Source organism: Balaenoptera borealis (assembly GCF_965194805.1).
Source record: "Balaenoptera borealis genome assembly, chromosome: 5".
Taxonomy (NCBI): domain Eukaryota; kingdom Metazoa; phylum Chordata; class Mammalia; order Artiodactyla; family Balaenopteridae; genus Balaenoptera; species Balaenoptera borealis.
The window spans coordinates 134,575,632-134,589,244 of NC_138862.1; the positions used below are offsets into that span (position 1 = coordinate 134,575,632).

At 41.9% G+C, this 13,613-nt stretch overlaps 1 protein-coding gene across 1 annotated transcript in view; it reads right to left on the reverse strand.

Annotated features, from left to right (window-relative positions):
* NEK11 (NIMA related kinase 11) overlaps positions 1 to 13,613 on the reverse strand; it is a gene marked incomplete at its 3' end in the record, with an annotated part of 277,731 nt that overhangs the window by 64,402 nt on the left and 199,716 nt on the right. Inside the window, 1 exon segment of the mRNA XM_082393620.1 lies at positions 9,432 to 9,492. Within this exon segment, the coding sequence (XP_082249746.1) occupies positions 9,432 to 9,492 (61 nt within the window).

Below are 13,613 nucleotides of genomic sequence, written 5' to 3' on the forward strand. Positions count from 1 at the left end.
ATTCTCATGCTGCCCCACCACCTGGAGTTCATCACTTCCTGCCTGGAGTTCTAGTCATTTGGTCTAGAGATGGTGATACCCCTAACAACCTGGAAGTTCCCCGAAAACATGAACTATGTCTGATACTGCTCTGTGAGTCCTATGATGGTTTTATGCCAGGAAACGCTCGATAAATATATCATCGTTTGCGATGCAGCCTTACATTTCCAGCTTTTCACATAAATAACCTAATAGAACTTTTAAATGAACTGCATTAGAAACCCTCTGCCCTAACAAATGAGTGGACAGTCTCCAGCCAGTGACACACTTTTACTGACCCAACCAGAAGTGGCCTCAAAAAGCAATTGGTCTGGTGTATAATCACTGCTGATAGACTAGCTTGATGTTGCTCCTTGGAGAATGAGTTGTCTAAAGTTCAAATGGCCAGGTTGACTTGTCATTTACTAGGGCCACTAACAGCCACCTCACCCAGGAAGGCACGCCAATGGCCGTCTGTGCTGCGTGCAATCAGACACACCGAGGAGCATTACTGAGCCTCTTCTGGGGTTGAGGTGGATGAGAAGGGACCTCATCCCTTCCTCCTCTTCTAAGCTGATGGTGTGGAATTTGAGTCTCAGCTGAGCACTCAGCTAAGCAGATTCAGGACCAGGCTTTTTGCTTCTGCAGGCAGGCATTCCATAGCGCCCATTGCCAGCTGCCACTGCTGTGGTCCTCTGTTCAGGTGAGAGCACAGGACAGCTTCTCACCTTTCCTTAGAGTGTCAATCCTGACAACTGTTGCTGAAGCAAATGGCTCCCTCTGCAGTCAGCAGCACAGAAGATAAACTGAAGAATAACCACCTGGATCATCTACTCCTGTGAAAACTGAAAGAGGAGCTATATCCATAGGACACTGCCAGGGCCATCTCTCCACATCTCTAGGCATTTTTAAGGTCTATCCTTATCACAAGAAAGTCCATTACCATAGTAGATAGTCATTATTATTTGGGGCTTCACATTCCCCTTTCCTGTTTAGGAGAATCTTCTCCTTCATGAGGCAGAGGCCAGCTCCCACTAAAGCAGCTATAGATGCCTGACAGTCACTTCCCAGCCTCCGTGTTGTCAGGGTGCAGGCATGCAGCCAGCCTCTGATGTCCTCCCCAGACTTACTATCAGAAGCTTGTATTGAGGAAGAGTGGAGCTCGAGGAGGCCGTCCAGGCAGGGATGGGGCCCCAGCCAGGGGCAGCCTAGTAACCACACCCCACATCCATCACTAGTGGCCTTGAGGATGCTCAAGCCACCCTGTGAGGAGCTCCATGTGGAGGGGAGCTGAGGCCCCAACCAACTCACTGTGTGAGTGAGTGAGTTGCCTGGGAAAGGCATCCTCCGGCTCCAGTCAAGTCTTCCCATGATCGCGGTCCTGACAACATCTGACTACAACCTCGCAGGAAAACCTGAGCCAGCACCCCACAGCCAAGCCGCCCCTGGATTCATGACCCACAGAAACCACGAGAGGTAATAGAGGACTACTGCTGTTTTCAGCTAGTGCGTTTCTGAGTAGTTATTAATGCAGCCATAGTTTAGGCACCAAGCTTTTACAGAGGGTCAGGATAAGAGACTAATATATGAAAAATGTTTCTGCATTTACCTTAAAACAAGTTTTTTGTTTGTTTTTTAAAATTAATTAATTAATTAATTAATTTTTATTTTTGGCTGCATTGGGTCTTTGTTGCTGTGTGCGGGCTTCCTCTAGTTGCGGCGAGTGGGGGGCCACTCCTCGCTGTGGTGTGTGGCCTTCTCATTGCAGTGGCCTCTCCTGCTGTGGAGCACAGGCTCTAGGCACGTGGGCTTCAACAGCTGTGGCACGAGGGCTCAGTAGTTGTGGCTCGCGGGCCCTAGAGTGCAGGCTCAGTAGTTGTGGCACACGGGCTTAGCCACTCTGCAGCATGTGGGATTCTCCCAGATCAGGGCTCAAACCCATGTCCCCGGCATTGGCAGGCAGACTCTTAACCACTACGCCACCAGGGAAGTCCCTTAAAACCAGTTTTGAAATCATCGTTTGTTGTGTTGCTTCATGGTCACCATAGAAGAGTACGGTGTTGCTAAGTATTCGTAAAGACCTTAATAGGAAAAAGTAGGTGTCCTTTGGAGATGGATAAAGAATCTTAAAATTCACGTGGGAAAATGAATGTCAGAGGATAAGAATATTTGAAAAAATAAGAAAATTAGAAGATAACTGTCTTATCAGACATTAAAACATTCCATAGAGGCAGTGTAATGAGAACACTGTGGTATTGACAGAGGATTAAGAAGCTAGATCAGTAGGCCAAAAATAGAGTCAGAAATAAATAATATCCAGGAGTTGGAATATAACAAAAAAGAATTTAAATTAAATGGAAAAAAATAGATTTTATTCATTTAAAAACATCAAGTGTGAAAAATAAGACAATAAAAATTCTAGAAGAAAATTTAGGAGGCTATATATAAAACACTCTTTAAAAAAAGTGGGGGACGGATAAATTAGGAATTTGGGATTAACATATACACACTACTATATATAAAATAGATAACCAACAAGGACCTACTGTATAGCACAAGGAACTATAGTGAATATCTTATAATAAGCTATAGTGGAAAAGAATCTGAAAAAGAAACAAAATATACACACACACACACATATAACTGAATCACTGTGCTGTACACCTGAAACTAACACAAGATTGTAAATCAACTATACTTCAATAAAAAAGGGAAAAAAATATCGAACTACTATGTTGTATGCCTGAAAAAAATTGTACTTTTATTTTGATAACATTTAGATTATACTTACATTGTTTTGGTCAGTTGTACACCAATAATATTTGGAAAAACAAATCTGAAAAAACTGTTAAAAAAAAACAAACAGAAAAGTTAGAATTTATAAAAGTTGAGTCACATTTACCTACTTAAAAAATAAAAAATTTCCCCCACCAAAAATCTCAAAGAAACAATAAATGAAATTAACAGACATAAAACAGACTTGGAAAAAATGTGCTACACATATGATAGAAAAGGGAGTATTAATGTCTTTATAATAATTCAGCTTAATACATTGAACCATTAAATCAAGTGCAATGGCAGTGACTATTTCTCTCCACACAAATGGGTATGGGATATTAAAGATCCTAGTAAACACCTTTTACAAGGAAAACACTTTGTTTAGGAAAAATAATAAAAATTAGCTACCAAGATAGTTCATGCCGTATTCACAGTGTGATGATTTGAACTGCTCACCATTCCCGGTCAGCCTGTTGTTGCTGCTGCTTGTTCCTGTCTCTGTGTTTCTCCCTGTCCTGTCCCTTCCACCTTCAGGGCCTTCCTCCCCACCTTCTCATGGCCAAACCTATTCTCATATCAGGAATGATCTCGGATGCTGCCTTCTCCTTGAAACGTCCTTGATGACTTGCATCCCCCAACTAAAGACAATCTCCCCACTTTCTGAATCCTTACTCTCTTGTTGTATGGCTATTTAAGCCCTTGTCTTGGTTCTATTCTGAAATCATAAATATTTAACAGCAGGATCCAGGCCTAACACATCATTGCCACCTAATACCATTCCTCTACAAAGTATATTAACTTTGATGAAATACTAACATGTGAGTAATGAAGGAATGCACGATTGCTGAGTTTCTCTCTTAGCTAGGTAAACTTGATTCCTGAAGTTTTTTTTCTAGGTAATAGGAATATACAGAATGTTCTTTGCTAAGAGTGTGCTACTAAGAATGATTAATAATATTGTTTTAGGAATTTATTTAAATTACAAAGCCTTTCTCTACCTCCTTCCCATCACTACACATCTGCCAAATGAATGTGTCTGGCATGGTAGCACACACATAGCAGGTTCTCTGAAATTGCCACTAATCCTGAATCTATTGCAGCCTTTCAAGTTTTAAAGAACTTCTAGAAACTATTAAATTTCTGTAAGACATAAACAGAAGGGATAGTGGCAAATTTTGTGCATTCACATCAAAATGATCCAAGTGGTTTTTGATCCAAAATATCCCCCCTCTCTCCCAAATGCAGTGGTTTTAATGTGTCAGTAACCAAAGATAAGACACTATGTTGAAATCACTCTAATTATTATGAGAAATTCTTTTCTGTCAAGGTGAAAAGCACAATAGTGCAAGGTCAAATGGCTGTCAGTCATCCCTACATTTAACAGCTTAGAGTTTGAAGAGCTTAAGCAAAGGAAGTTTCAAAGGGATTCAGAAACCCTGATGTCTTCTCTGGTCTGTATCAGTCACATTGTTTAGTGGAGATTAAACAGTAATTACCAAGGTTCAATGGAAGATTTGAAGGGTAACAATTTTCAAAAAGCCAAACTGATCAGACGTGTCAACACACTAAAGAAATCATAATGGGCAGAGAGGTTTGGAAGAATCTCTTGTATTCTAATGACTTCTGTGACAACATCCTGCTTGGATGTACAAAACAAGCCTTTTTACAAATAGTTCACCCAACTTGTATCATTCTGCTGATGACTTCTCTCTAAAGTACAGCTAATTTCCCAATCGTTAAAAAGTGCTAAACTTCATATGTTGCCTTGGTCCATAATCTGATTACTAAGAAACACAGAGACAGAATTTTCCTTTTTAAGGAAAAACAAAGGTCATCTTCTGCCCCTACTGGCTAGTGATGGGCCTGAACAGTTACTATAGCAACACCATCTGTTGTCTGTGGAATGAAAGCCCATTACCAGTTCCCCAACTCAAGTCACTTCGTTCAAAGCATCCTCCTTATTGTTTGTTAAAGCTGATCTTTTCTGACCATGCTTAAGAACCAGTGGTATCCTAGTCCACAGGATAAAGTTCAAGCTCCTTAACCTGGCACCAAGGTTCCCCATGGCCCTGGCCCTGTGTATTCAGATTTGCTGATCCCTTCCTCACACCTTACATTCCAGGAGCAGCAGCCATCTTGATAATTCCATGAATACATCCAGTTGTTTCATACTTCTGAGCCCTCCACTGCTCGATCCTTTCTAGAGGACACTCCCTCTTCCTGACCACTTGGCCATTCTACTCACCTTTTCATTCATTCATCTAATGATTATTGAAAATTACTGTGTGCCAGGCTATGTGTTAGACTCTGAGAACACTGCCATGAATAAGACCTTGTCCCGCCCTCATGGACCCAGGCAATCACAAGCCTCCTCCTCCTCTGTGGAGCCTTGCCCCAGCTGCACGCCCACAGTGGACGCCTCCCCTCCACTTCCCTTGTTCCCAGTATGCATTGTCCTCATCACAGTGCCCTGTAATTACCTGCCTCCCTGACTAGACTGGAAGCTCATCAAGGCAGGGACCTTGTTTTCTCCATCACTCTGTGATACCTGGCTTATGATATGTGCTTTATAAACATCTGTAGGGAAGAAAGGAGGGGGGGTGGAGAGAGACTGCACATTTCAACCATGGAAATTTCATGTTTTGAAGAATCTGCCCTCAGTGAAATGGCTGCTGCCCGCATTCTTGGCTGTCCCCCAGGCCCCCTATTTTTGGCCTTTCCTGTTCTGTTAAAAAAATGTTTTGTTCTCCTTTCCTCTCCTAATTCTACCTGGGATCCCTTAGCATCCTGTTCATGACTGGCCTTTCTTCTTATACCCCATGGGAAATGTTGAGGGGAATTTAGGGCTTCAGAAATGAGGTGCCTCCATTTGGGAGGATATGTCCTCCGTGTGTAAAAGAAGCACCTAGTGGGTGATATTGTTACAAAGCTTTGCACTGATTTGTCCAGGACCCCACTTGGTGGCTGGGACCATGTTCCAAGTAAGTTTCAACATCCGAGTCTTCATATAGTGTCTTCAACCCACCTAAATGTCTGGCACAGATACTGAGGATGAATAAAAAATACAATATTGGTTCCAAGGAAGCTCAATAACTCTTGTATATAGTGCCAGATAGCCCAGCACACACTGACATCACCACAAAAAGAGAGAAAAAAGTTCTAGAAGAAGCTGTTTTCATTTTGGCTTATAAGCAAGTTCTCTGTAATTTTAAGAAATAAATTTTTTATTTTATACTTTAGTAACATTTTGTTTGAGTTATAAATTAGGGTGGGTGTGCATGATAAGAATCTCAGGGCCTAAGGACATTAAAGCCATGGCTCTCAAAGTGTGGTCTGGACCCAGAACATAAGCATCACTTGGGAACTTGTTAGAAACAGATTCTGGGGCACACAGAACATCTGCGTCTTCCCAAGTGCTCTAAGTGATCCAGATGCCTGCTCAAGTGTGAGAACCACTGGTGTAAAGGCTTTAACCTGACCTTGATGTACAGAAGAGACTCAGATACTAAACCTGTAATTCAAAAAGCCATCTTCTAATTTGGGATCTCTTGAAGCTCCACAAATGCTACCTCATTCACCCTCTCCACTCCCCAGTGACACAGGAAGGGGAGGCATCACTGCCCCTGTTTCACATGAAAATAAAATTCAGTCTGGGGTAAACCGGCCACCAGCAGCATTTTCAGGGCTACAAAGTTACGACTTTATTGGTCCAAAGAACCAGAAGGACATTTGCATCTGTTGTTCTCTCCTCTCTTGTTGAGGGTTGGAAGAAGCTCTTGGAAATGTTTGTGGAAGATAATTACAAACCTGTCATGCTCAACGGGCAACTGGATATTTCCAAGATGCATAGGCTGATGCTGCCTGTAAGTGAAGCATGGCTCAATCGTGGAGGGTTCCTGCTTAAGTGACAAGGCTTATACTCTGACATATTGAAGTTTCAATTGTCCCTTGGATCCTGTTAACATTCGGACATATATCAACAGCCATGATGGTTAATAAGCTCTAACTATTATTGCAGCTGGTGAATCTCCCAAAATGTAGTTAGAGCAAAGCAGCTACTGTCTACTTGAGCAATCTCAGGTCCGATGAGACTACGTGAGGGGACTTCTTCACGGCTCCTATGCAAAGACAGAGAAGCACCTGGAATCCAGAAAGCCATCATACTCTCATCTGTAATGAGTACCTCCCCAGACAGGTGTTTCGAAAGCTCACTGTCCCTCATGTCAGTGTCCGCCAGTCCACCCCTCCTCCGCCTTCCCACACACACTTAGGAGTTTAGCTGTCACCTTTCTCTGTCCCTGAGTCACTCACCACTCACCCATCAGCTTTCTGCCTTCCCAAACTCACTAACAGCACTCACCTGGCTCCCATCTCCTCTCCTGTTCCCTTTGTTTCTGCAGGTTTATATCAGCTTTATTCCTTTGCTGTCACATTAGTGGCACTCCAGACAGAGATGAATGTGTATTTTTATTCCATGTTCCTAAAACTCATTTTCATAAAATCATACAGTCTAGAAGGGAATTGAGATATCATCTATCCAATCCAGCACTTTTTTTTTTTTTGCAGTGAAATCTTTTTTAAGACACAATCTTATGTAGAAGTCTAATTTATAAAACAGATAAGAGTGAAACTATTTTGGTTGAAGCTGGGAAAGGAGCAGAGTCTGCATCTAATTTCTCTTAAAATATTTAAAAATATTTGTTAAGGGCCTCTTCTGCACCAGGCACCATGGTAGACAGGGCTTCTGTCCCCGTGCTGCTCAGGGTCCCCCTCCCCATTTGCTAGCTCCTGGAAGTCCCCAAGGAACCCAGTTTGAAAATTACTGAGCTAGTCTAACTGAGGTCCAGAGAGAGAGTGATTGCTTGGTCAAAGGACAGCCTTCCTGGTCTGCAAATTCGAACTTGGGATAACTGTACCTCATAAGTGTTACTGATGTGCAATTAAACAAGTCACAGGATGATGGCCAGGACAAAAAATCGGGGAACTGTGTTATAAGTGAGGCTTCTCACACAGAGATGTGGAATATGCTAGGAAAAGGTTATAAATTGTACATAAACTCCTAACAAAATAGTGGTGAATGCTGGCACTCCTGAAAACTTCATCTTTATTCCTGCCATTCCTTTTTTTTTTTTTTTAACTTTTTATTTTATATTGGAGTATAGCTGACTAACAATGTTGTGACAGTTTCAGGTACATGGTAAAGCGACTCAGCCATACATACACATGTATCCATTCTCCCAGAAACACCCTTCCTATCCAGGCTGCCATATAACATTGAGCAGAGTTCCCTGTGCTATACAGTAGGTCCTTGTTGGTTATCCATTTTAAATATACCTGCCATTCCCTTTGAAGGGACTGCTTTTGGTCACACGACTGTGGGACATATATACAATGGAATGTTACTCAGGAATAAAAGGAACAAAACTGGGTCATTTGTAGAGACATGGATGGACCTAGAGACTGCCATACAGACTGAAGTAAGTCAGAAAGAGAAAAATAAATATTGTCTATTAACGCATATACGTGGAATCTAGAAATATGGTGCAGATGAACCAGTTTGCAAGGCAGAAATTGAGACACGGACATAGAGAACAAACGTATGGACACCAACGGGGGAAGGGGGAGGTGGGATGAATTGGGAACTTGGGATTGACATATATATGCTAATATGTATAAACTAGACAACTAATGAGAACCTGCTGTACAGCACAGGGAACTCCACTTCGCTGTACAGTAGAAACTAACACAACATTGTAAAACAATTATACGCCAATAATTTAAAAAATTAAAATAAAAATTCACCGTCAAAGTTCAAAGAAAAAAAAATCTCACCCCTTTTCACCCAGGACCTATAAGAATAGAGTCATCCATCCCTTGGTATCCCTGAGGCATTGAGTCCCTGTGAATACCAAAACCTGTGGCCGCTCAAGTCCCCTGTACACAGAGGCCTAGTACAGTGGATACAGATGGCCCTCAGAGCTGAAGGAGCTTCTGTCCAGGGCTGGTTGAATCTGGGGAAGTGAAACCCGCAGATAATAAACTGTATCCTCTGCTATTCCATCTGTGTCAGGTGACAATTTATCATCCAATGCTAGAAGTTATCACAATTGGGTTTGTTGGGTTAAAAAAAGAAGAAAATAAGAAATAACGTTTTATCCTTGAAGCACAGCAATCCCATTTATAGAGACCAACACTGCTAAAGAAATTTCGGCTTTGTTTTTCAGACTAAATCTCTTCTAGTAACTGGCTGACCTTCAGAGTGATGGTCCTTTCAGCTTGAATGAATATAGTGTTTCTATAGGACCAGTGAGGTAGAAAGATTCCTCTCCTAGGAAACCTGTAAAACCTATTATTGTGCCCTGCCAGGCCACAATTGGATCACAGTGGACCACTGAATTTAATGATTTCATCCTGGGAGACCCAGGGTCACTGAACAACAAGGATAAACAATTCTTCTTTGCATTTCCTGGCCCATGGGCCAGACATTCAACCTCTGTTGGCCTCAGTCTCCTCATCTGTCAAATGAGGTTGGGTTACAGTATGTATAAGATTCTTCCCAAGCTTTCTACTTGTTGAATATTCCATTAGAATCTGTAGGTATCAGTATATTTTGGAATTTGAAGAGACTTACTCACCTATAGTGGTGCAGCCCAGCACGTGCTCCAAACATCTGGCCAGTGCTTCAATATCACTGTCCTGTCAGAACAAGAGACATTTACTTCTGTGGGTGGTAGGCATGGAAAAATGTTCTCGCCACACATAGGCAAGACAAAACACAAAAAAATCTAGTTGCAAACTCACTGTACAATATGATCCTATTTTTAAAAAGAAAATCTATATCTATATGTATATCTATTGATACATCTCTTCCCTCATATCAATCTATATTTCTATTGCTCTATCTCTCTGATGGGAAGAGCATACACTAAAAATGTTAACCGTGGTTTGACTGCAAGGTGGGATTAAGAGGGTATCTTTATTTTCTTCTTTGTGTGCTTATGTCTTTTGTAAGTTTTTATAATAAACAAATATTACTTGTTTAAACTATAAAAATGGTAAATAATATTAGAATGAAGAGAAAAAGTTTCTATTCAATCTATAATCAATACAACAGGAATCAAGTAAACATATTTTCCTAGAGAGCATCTCTACTGCTCTTCTTTGGAAATTTATGGTCTTCAAGGAGTCATAAATCTAAGAATCGTATTTCTTATTTACTTTAACCCTCAATAAAAGTCAGGCACCCTCATGAGGATTTGAAGGGGGGGGATCCCAGAACTGTATTTGGTAACAAGTATTATCTTTAGTGCAAAATAAATATCTGTCCTCTACCCAGGAGGCTGGAAATATCCAAAACAGCATCATAACGATCAGGGGAAATGTAAGCTCTTAATTATTTTCAGGTTTGTGGTTATATTGAGAGAAATTAATAATTTATGGCTTACCTGCTCTATTTCAAAACAAGCGACACATTTCATATTGTAGAATTGTGGATTTTAGAAAAATGCACTGTAGTATAATAGACTACCATAAAACGTTACATAAATGTGTTGGGTTTCATTTTATAACATCTGGTGGGGTTTGGGCAGCCACTTTTTATGCATGTGGTAAAACCCAGCATCACTTCATTTTCCAATGTATAGAAGAGGAGTGATGAGGAAGGCATCCCTGGTCAGTACTGGTCAATGAGGACAAAGCACTAATGGGAGACTCCAGTGCCCAGCCCAGGAATAGAGGGCAGGCACCAAGCATAGAAACAGAAGAAGGAAAAACAGGTCCCTCTCTTCTTCTATACCCTTGTGATCTCCAAACTTAACAGGGGCAGCCTTGAGTCAGACAGGAACTTGGCAGGAAGAAAAGCTAAGCACACATCTGCATATGCAGGTGATGATGCCAACCAGACAAGCTGGACCTAAACCTGGCTTCTCCACTGACTGTGCTGGTCAAGGCCAAGTGCTTGACTTCCCAGGTCTTAGTTTCTGCATCTGTGAAACTAGTGGTTAAGTCAGATGATGGTTAAGGAGGCTTCCAGTGCTCAAACCCTATTTTTCTGGCTAAAGAGCCAGATGCACAGAGAGTGTGGTAAATTGCTTTCAAAGTCCCATCCTCGTGCTCCTATGCCATTCCTCACATCAAGAGGTGGCGATCTTCTGCCATCCCTGGAGCTGGCCCTGTAGCTTGCTTTGGGCCACAGTACAATACAGAAGTAATGCTATGACTTCTATAACTAGGCCTTAAGAGGCATATAGCTTCCATTTTTTACTCTCTTGGAAGCCAACAACCACATAAAGAAGTCCAGGCTGTCCTCCTGGAGAGATCATGTGGGGAGATTCCCTGGAGCATGAGAGGCCATGGGAGGAAAAGAGAGGCCCTCAGCCAACAGCCAGCACCACCGTCAGACACATGAGTGAGGCCACTGTGGACACCCAAGCCAACCTCTCAGCCAAATGCAGCCTCAGGAGAGGCTCTACACAGTATCACGTGGAGCAGAACAGCTGTCTTGTGAGCGCTGGCAATGCACAGAGTCATGAAAAATAGGAAATCATCATTTTAAGCCACTAAGTTTTGGGATGTTTTGTTGTACAGTAAAAGATAACTGAGGCATGATTTTGAGTTCACTCAAATCAAATACTCAAGTATTTTCCGCTTTTATGTCCCAGCACCAGCACAGACCCTGCCATGCAACAAACACTAAGTCTCATCTGTTCGGGTCTCTTCCAGCTTCTGTGATTTGCAAGGAAGGAAAACAGAAAAATGGCATGAACTCTGGGTTCTCCCCTACTCAAAGTATTGTACTTCATTCCTGGGAAGCTGAGGAAAAAGCACACTGCGTCTTAATTCTTTGTCCTGGTCAAGTCAGTTAACCTCTCTAAGCCTCAGTTTCTCTAATTATAAAGTGATGAGAATAACAGTCTCCATCTCACACAGGGCTCTTATGAGACGGAAATGAAATAATACAAAGCCTTTACTAGAGTGTGTGGCTCACTGGAAATATCCAGTCAATGGAAAAAGAGAGTTCAATAGAAGAAGATGGGATGGGCAAGGGAAAGAGACATGAAAGATGAAGAGGTTCCACTCGCTGTGCTGGCCACACAGCATGAAAAGTCTCAGGAAGCAACTGAGTTGAACCAATGCAACAGAAACAACAAGAACCAGAGACAGGGCTGCAGGAAGCACCCAAATGGGTGTGATACATCAGTCACATCTTCCCAACACAGAGGTTAGGAGCACTGTCCATGGGTGTGGGAAGGGCAGAAATAATTCTAATACTATAGAATGAATGAATGAATACTAACTTTTATTAAGGTCTTAATATGTGCTATTGTTGTACCAGCTTACATCTATTAATTCATTTAAACTCTACCAGGTTTGCTGTATTTCTTCCCATTTAACAGTTGATAAAACTGAGGCACAAACAGTTTCCATAATAGACCAAGTTCACGCAGCTAGTTAGAGGTGCAACAGGCAATGTCTCCAGGGCCTGACCTCTTAGCTACTCCACTACACATACACAGAGTAGAAATCAGGGCTCCAAACCCAGAGCAACCCACGATATTGTTGGAAGAACTAGGGTATAGACTCAAGAGAAGACCTAAGAAAAATTCCTTGGGAGATATATATAAAACAGAATGCAGGCTGGAAACAAGATGCAGCTAAAGAGGGGGCGGTGGGAGGGGTGGGTTCTTCATCAACAGATTCTGACTTCAGGTTAAAAGAGCAGTTTAAGCAGAACAGCGATTCTCTAAATATGGCCTCGACCCAAGGCGTGTGCCTTCTCACGGTGGAGCAAGCAAATCCAGCCGTGATCCATGTGGGCACTTGGAAACTTTGCTGACTTCCCTTCCTGCCCCTGAAGACTGTGACCCCAGAGGTCATGGGCAATGACTGAGCTGAACCTTCATTCCCAACAAGGGACAAGTCATTTTCTATCTCTAGGCTGCAGAACAGGGTATTACAATTTAAACTGCCAACTGCACCCATTGAAGACTTTGTAAAATTTTGAAATAATTTCAGACTTACAGAAAACTTGCAAAAATAATGTGAAAACTCCCACGTACCTTCCTCCCTGATGTCATTGCTATGCCATATTTATGTTATCATCCCCCATCTATGCAAACACACCAAAGTTTCTCAACCTGGCACTACTGACGTTTGGGCCGGATAATTCTGGCTAGTGTGCTGGAAGATGTTTAGCAGCATCCCTCCCCTCAACCACCAGATGCCAGACACTCCCATCAGCCCTTCCTTTGACCCTGAAACTGGAAAACCAAAAATGTCCCCAGACACTGCCAAATGTCCCACCAGGAAAAAAATCTCCCCTTGTTGAGACCCACTGACCTACATACATCTCTATCTCCACATACATATTTTCTCTACTGGTCAAATCTGGAACAGCTTGAGGATCAAAATAAATGATTTTAATGGGTTATAAGCCATAGGATTAAAATAAGATGCCAATTGTACCTTTTAACATTTGAATGAAGTTTTGTCTATTTTGACAAAGAGACAATTTATAACAAAGATCAGGTTCTACACTTTTCACATTAAATAACAATTTAGGAAAGGAGTTAAGGAGCTTGTTTTACTGTGTTACAACTTAATGTGGCAACCAATTCATTCCTAGTGTTCCAGAAATTATCATTTAATGAATACAAATGACCTCAATAGAAATACACTCACCCCCATGAGTAAAGGGTGAAAATGGAAAGGAACTGCATGCCTTTCTAAAGATGTTTCCTGGATCTGCACCACGTTTGCGCTTAGCAGGAAGTTCAGTCATGGAAAAGACCTTTCGGGAGTGTATCATGGCAGGTGCA